General features: G+C 46.4%; 1 protein-coding gene across 1 annotated transcript in view; it reads right to left on the bottom strand.

Moving 5' to 3' along the window:
- SLC5A11 (solute carrier family 5 member 11) overlaps positions 1–7,280 on the bottom strand; it is a 31,007-nt gene extending 23,727 nt beyond the window's left edge. Inside the window, exons 1-3 of the mRNA XM_084882802.1 lie at positions 7,178–7,280; positions 4,893–5,046; positions 2,635–2,706 (exon numbers count right to left, since the gene is read on the bottom strand). Of these exons, the coding sequence (XP_084738928.1) occupies positions 2,635–2,706; positions 4,893–5,045 (225 nt within the window). The 5' untranslated portion in view covers position 5,046; positions 7,178–7,280. The remainder of the gene's footprint in view (positions 1–2,634; positions 2,707–4,892; positions 5,047–7,177) is intronic.

The following is a 7,280-nucleotide window of genomic DNA, read 5'->3' on the forward strand; positions in this document are numbered from 1 at the left end:
TATCTTTATTTACTTTCTCTTCTGAAAGAACCCCCTTCAGCAATTCATATAATTCTGGTTTGGTGGTGATGAACTCCTTTAGCTTTTTTTTATTAGTGAAGCTCTTTATCTGACCTTCGATTCTGAGTGATAGCTTTGCTGGGTAGAGTATTTTTGGCTGTAGGTTCTTGCTATTCATCACCTTGAATATTTCTTGCCATTCCCGTCTGGCCTGCATGGTTTCTGTTGAGAAATCAGCTGACAATCGTATAGGTGCTCCTTTATAGGTAACCACCTGCTTAGCTCTTGCTGCTTTTAATATTCTCTCTTTGTCCTTTGCTCTTGGAATCTTAATTATGATTTGTCTTGGTGTGGTCCTCTTTGGATTCCTCTTATTTGGAGTTCTGTGTGCTTCCTGGACTTGTAAGTCCAATTCTTTCCCCAGGTGGGGGAAGTTTTCTGTCACTATTTCTTTCAGTATGTTTTTGATATCTTGCTCTCTCTCATCTTCTGGGACCCCCATGATTCTGATGTTGGATCGTTTGAAGTTGTCCCAGAGGTTTCTTACATTATCTTCAATTTTCTGGATTCTCTTGCCTTCTAGCTTCTGCAGAGGAGTGTCTTCTGGCTCTTTATGTTCCAAATCTTTGACTTGATTCTTGCGATCTTCCTTTCTGTTTTTAGGACTCTGTAGAATATTTTTTATTTCAGACAATGTATTCTTTATTTCTTGTTGATCCCTTATCATTTCTTGTTGAGTCCTTTTCATATCCTCATAGGTCTCATTTATTTTATCGGCCTTTTCTAGGAGTCTCTTGAAAAACCTTATAAGTGTGGTTTTGAACTCTATATCCAGTAGCTTTTTGTCCTCCATTTCTTTCGTTTGTGATCTATTTGGTTTAGGCATTTTCGCAGGCAGCTTTCCTGATGGGGCGGGGTTTAAGGGTGGAGCCTACAGCCTTGGCTTCCGTCAGCCCCGCCCTATGCGACTCCTGAGACTCAGGGTCCTTCAGTACTTGTTGCAAGCACCTCTGAGAGAAAGGTGCCCTCGATTTTCGCCTGCTACCAAACAGTGTAAGCTCTCCCGCAATGGGCCCGAAACTGGGGTTCAGTTCAGTTGGAAGTGGAGTTGGAGATGGCGTTCAGAGCAGTCTGGAGCCTGTCTCCTTCCCGCCAGGGCAGTCCTACGGCACAGCCGGCTGGCCCTTCTCTGCGAGCTGTGTGCGCGCCTCTGGGACCTCCTTTCGCCGCTTCCCCGGGTTCCGCCTTACAGCCCAGTTCCCTCTGGATGAGCCTGAGTCCCCGGGGTCTGGCCTAGAACGGGGGTTCAGAGCAGTTGGGGGCCCAGCACAGTCGGAGTGTTTATCTCCTTCCCGCTAGGGAACGCCAGCCAGGCACTCGGCCTCCCTCCTCTCCGGCTCCGTCCTCTCCGCGCGCGCCGCGTGTCTCCGTACCTTAGGCTTTTACAGCTCCTCCGCGCTTCCTTCTGGTTTTCTCCTTGCTTCTCGTTGTAGAATTTCCAGTCAGTTGACTTTCCTGTAGTTCTGGGTAATGTCCATTTTATATTTTAGTTGTATTTTATTGAAATTGTTGCGTGCAGCTGCGGCTAGGTGCCTACCCGAGCAGCCATCTTGGATTCTCCGAGGAATGGGTTTTAAAGGAGCTCCAATCCTATTCTGATCAGAGGCCAGACACCTATTCTCTCTCTGCATCTTAAACTCTGCATTTTTTTTTTAAACTTACTGCAAATGGGGGAAATTCTCCCTCTTCTTAGTTCAAAAGGTTAACCCTTGTTTTAGGATCATACATAAAAGTATTATTCCTGATCACCCTCCCTGGGTCTACTAAGTAGAGGCTTGTCTATATGTGTGATGTGTATGGGTGATGTGAGTTTGTGTGTGCACGTGTGTTTGACAATGACCTTAGATCTACTTGAAAATAACATACCATCCAAATCTCCTGAAGGCTTTAGTCCCTCTCGTTTCTCATCATATATGCTCAGGCATTGAGTGTGTGGCCCAGGCTTGAGCCAGTAAGCACATCAAACCACACTGGCCACAGTTACTGGCAGCGGATGGGCATGAGCCATAATCAGAAATGAGATGTTTTCCAGGGAGACTCCCATGGAAGCAGATGCTTGTCCCATGCTGGGCTGGAACTTAGGCAGATGGAAGGTCTGCAGCAGCATCCACCATCTTGTTGACATGAAGTCGAGTCTGTTTGGGAATAGCACCCATCCAGAAGGAGAGATGATAGGTGGGTAGGTAGGTAGGTAGAGATAGATAGATAGATAGATAGATAGATAGATAGATAGATAGATATAGATAGATAGATATAGATAGATATAGATAGATAGATAGATAGATAGATTAGATGATAGATATATAGAAATATAAAGAATAAATAGAGGGGAAAACCAGGCCCTAATGATATCACTTGAGCCCCTGTACTCAGCCAAAACTGGAACTCTAGATTTTTTTCCTCAGGTGAGCTGACCAATTCTTTTTTGGTTAAACAAATTTTGGTTGGAGCTAGTTTATACTGGCACTTCCACACAATGTGTAACTGAAGAGTCCTGAAAAGGCAAAGGCCTGACAGAACATCAGCACTGAAAATTCTTTGAGAAGGGACTTCAACTGAACCAAATTCACTCACCGGCCACCACAGCATGTCCCCTCCAGCGAGGAAGTAGCCTTTCACCGTGTCTCTCTTGGTCTTCACTGTGGACTGAAACAAAGAAGGGGAGGGGAAGAAGGACAAACAGAGGCGTCCCCGGGCTGAAGATGAAAGAGTGAGTCCAATGGGCCACATTTAAACATCCAACAGATTTTGTTTGACCCATGGTCATAAAGAAGATTTTAACTTGAATACTTTTAGAGGAGACAAACTCTTTAGGTCACTACAGCCCCTAGTAGTGCCTGCTTCACCCATTCATAGTAACCTACTGATCCTCAGGCATTTGAGTTTTATACCCATGGCTTATCTATGATAGCTCCTAATGTGTATCATTTATTCTGTGTTAGCACGTGTATAGCATTTCAAAGCATTATCTCCATTTTAATTCTTATTAACTCCCATGAGGTTGGGATTTGGTAAGGAACTGAGGCTCAGAATTGAAGTCAGTTATCTAGTAACACATTTCTAGAGAGCAGAAGGGACAGGAATTCAAGCCTGGCTCAGCTTGATTTTGGAGTCCATGTTTTTAGCTGGCCCATAAAACCATCTTTAGAAGTAAGCTTCCCAGCATTGATGGTATTTAATACAGACATTTTGACCATTGAGTAGTTTGTGTGATATTGAGTAAGTTGTTTAACTTCTCTGAGCTTCTGGGTGTGAATGTTGGTGAGAGGATTCTTACTGGATGGAAGATGGCATGATATGGTATCTTTTCATTCCTTGAATGAATAACCTTCCTATGAAAATAGACTATAGAATGATGTCAGTATTGTGGCAAAGTGAGACTCCCCCTCTGTGCCTATAACAGTAATAGTAATAACACACTGGAAAGAATAAACAGTTGGCTGGTTGAAGCAGAGGATCAAATAAGTAATTTGGAAGACAAGGTAGCAAAAAAACACACCCTATCAGAGTAGCAAGAAGAAAAAAAGAAAGAAAAAAAAAGAACAGTTTAAGAGAGCTTTGTGCCAACATAAAGCATAACAACATCTACATCATAGGGGTACCAGAAGGATAAGAGAGAGAGCAAGGGATCAAGGACCTTTGTGAAGAAATAATGGCTGAAACTCTCCCTAACCTGGTGAAGGAATAGACATACAAGTCCAGAGAACACAGAGGTGAACCCAAAGAGGCCCATGCCCAGACACATCATAATTAAAATACCAAAAGAGAGAATCTTAAAAGCAGCAAGAGAAAGACAGCTGGTTACCTATAAGGGAACTCCCATAAGTGTCAGAAAATTTGCAGGCCAGAGGAGATTGGCACAGAATATTCAAAGTGATGAAAAGCAAGGACCTACGACCTTGATTACTCTACCAAGCAAAGCTAACATTTAAAATTGAAAGAGAAATAAAGAGCTTCCAAGAAAAAAAAACAATCAAAAGTTCTGAAGAACTCAATAAATGAGATAAACAATTCATTAGAACAACTGAAAACAGAGCAGATCAGATGGAAGAGAGAGTTGGCAAGTTTGAAGACAGAAATCTAGAAATGGGACAAATATGGACCTTTTTCTTTTAATCCTCACCTGAGGAGATTTTTCCATTGAGTTTTAGAGAGAGTGGACGAGAGAGGGCAAGACAGAGAGAAATGTCGATGTGAGAGAAACATATCGATCGGTTGCCTCCTGTACCAGGGCCTGGGCCGGGAGGAGCCTGCAATCAAGGTACTGCCCTTGACCAGAATTGAACCCGGGACCCTTCGGAGCACAGGCCAAGGCTCTGTCCATTGAGCCAAACCAGCTAGGGCTGCCTTCTATTTTTAAAGGAGGAAAATGTACACAATATTTATTTGAATTTTGCATAAAGAAGCCATGAGAGACTACACTAATTTACTACAGGAACAATGACAGTGGTTACCCGTGGAGGGAAGGAGAGTCCTGAGACTTGGCACTGTATCTCATTTTAAAGTTGTTTTTATTTTTGAATCATGTGACTGAAGAAAAACTCCCTTTAGAAAAAGAGCATGGGCTTCAAAGTGAAGATGTGGATTTTAACTCCCGATCTCCTAACTTCCCAACAGAATAAGAAACTGAAGTTCTCCGAGCCTCAGTTTCCACCCCTATGAGATGGGCATGGTACCAGCACCTTCTTCATTAGGACCTGTGCATATTACATGAGATGACGTAAGTGAAGTGCCTAACTTCACACCTGACCCAGAGTCAACTCCAGTGCATTTTTAAAAGGTAAAGTTGTGACTGTGGTTTCTTCCCTCCCTGCCGCCCCAGGCTGGCTTACCCACAGTCCCACGGCCAGGACGAAGAGGAAGTACAGAGCCAGCACCGCGATGTCGCCGGCCTCCAGGCTCCTCTGGGGAAAGGCCTCCAGGGGATCTGGCGTGGGCCCAGGGCTGCCGGGGCCGCTCTCCGTGGTGCTGAACACACTTTCCATCCTGTGGGAGGGCACATGCCGTCAGACCCGGAGCCCAGCACCATTCTCAGCTCACCAGCCTCCGTAGGACAGCCCAGAGCGGCCATCACGTGGAGGGAAGTGTGAGGAGAGAAAGCTGAGGGTAGATTCATCCATCCAGCCCTTCACTCATTCACCCAGCAAATGTTTACAGTGAAGTTTTATCAAATCCATAGTTAATTTCCACCAATTTAATCACACACTCGGCAAAATATAAAGGAGGATAAACAATTTAAATAGTACAGATGATTTCCCCACCGCTGCCACTTAACAAACAGGACAGGAATGACAGAAAAACAGATGCCTGAGTCGGTTTCTGATTCCCAGGTACCGGAAGCCAGGTCAAGGCCTGGCCAACAATGGCGCCAGACGCTTGGCCAGACACTACAAACTTGTTCCAATAAAATTGTATATATTTAGCAAGTGCCTATGTAACACCTACTGCATGCCAGGCCTTATTCTAAGTGTTTACGAATCTGCCAAGTGGGCACTTTGTTCTACCGTTTTCCAGATGGCAAAACTGAGGCCCAGAGAAGGCAGGGAAGTTGCCCAAGGGAACAGAGCTCAGCGGGAGAGCTGAGGTTGTTGTGTTGAATCACTGTTCTGAGCTGTTTCACAATGCACTGCACTGTCAAGTGGTAGGCAGAATCATGTCTCCTCAGAGGTCTTTATATCCCAGTCCCCTGAACCTGTGAATGTGTTAAGGTACATGGCAAAGGCCATAGCCTGTTTTTCTCAGTGGTTAGAGCATCAGCCTGAGGACTCAAGGGTCTCGGGTTTGATTCCACTCAAAGACATGTACCTCGGTGGCAGGCTCTCCCTGGGCCCTGGGCCGGGCTCGTGTAAGAGGCAACCAATCAAGTGTCTCTCTCACATCAATGTTTCTCTTTCTATGTCCCTCCCCTTCCCTCCCACTCTCTAAAAATCATTAGGAAAAATGTCCTCTGGTGAAAATGAACAAAAATAAGTCACATGACAAAGGCCATGGGGTTTGCAGATGAAATTAAGGTGGTAACCAGCTCTCCTTTCAATAGGGAGCGTGTCCTAATGCTCTGAGAGGGACTGCAGCCACGGTCCTTCCCCGTGGGGGAGGAGGTCAGAGAGGACGGGGCAGGGAGGACATGGCCCAATGCTGCTGGTCTTAAAGGTGCAGTAATAGAGCTGGAGCCAAGGACAGCAGCTAGACGCTGAAAAAGCACACACAGGAGTCTGGCCCTTTAAGACCCACTGGGAATGCATGACTTTCAGAACTATAAGGTCATAAACTTGTGCTGTTTTTATTTATTTAAAAATAATTTATTCATTTCTGATCGTAGGTACAGGGAGGGTGCGAGGGCGAGGGCGAGGCCCATGACCCTGCCCCCATGTACCCTCCTTCCTTCCAGCAGCACAGCCTGGGACCCGACCACGCGGGAAGCTAAACCTGAGTTTTCCAGCTTACTTGTAAATACTGAGCCGAACCAGCTGTTCCAGTGGTTGGCTTCCTAACGCTCTTGTGAGTGAGTGGGTCACGGGCAAATGATGACTGCCTGGCTCTCAGAGCCGCTAAACTCCAATCCCCAGGTTGCCATGAGCCTGTGATGTGTGAGCCCGGAGCTTGCACGGCTGTGCTCAGCACCTCGTGGCGCTGTCACTGTTCTCCACACGGTGGAGGGAGGGAGGCAGGACGCCTGCTTTTCCATGGGATGCAGCACCTGCCCTGGGTTTTGATGGATGAATGGGTGGTCCTGTGTGGACAGGGTGGGGTGGGAGGGGTGAGGGCTGGGGAGCTTTCGGGGCTGAGCCCACAGCACCCGCAGACAGTGAGTGGTGAGGAGCAGGACCCGTTCAAAGAACCATCGGACGCTTGCCTGAGTGGAGCTTGCCTGAGTGTTATGTGGGAGGGGAGGGGGCAGTGAGGCTGGTCAGACACCACCTATATAGCCCTTTGGTGTCATTTACAGGAAAATAGAAAGTCAGTGGGCTCATCCTTTCATACCCGTTTTTATAGCAAGTATTTTGTATTAGCCCTTAAAAACGGCTCTGAGACCCACAGGATTAAGGTTAAGGGTTTGGATCTACAAAACTGTCCCCCATCCCCCACTCCACCCCCACACACACGTCCAGGTCATCACCTGTGCTTCCGACTGGCTGGCTGTAGGTCGGAGCGTCCAGGACTCTCACACTTGCCTTGGGTGCAAACCACTTGCCAGGAGGGGCCAGAGGACTCGGAGAAAC

The sequence above is a fragment of the Pipistrellus hanaki genome, assembly GCF_964339955.1.
Source record: "Pipistrellus hanaki genome assembly, chromosome: 4".
Lineage (NCBI taxonomy): Eukaryota > Metazoa > Chordata > Mammalia > Chiroptera > Vespertilionidae > Pipistrellus > Pipistrellus hanaki.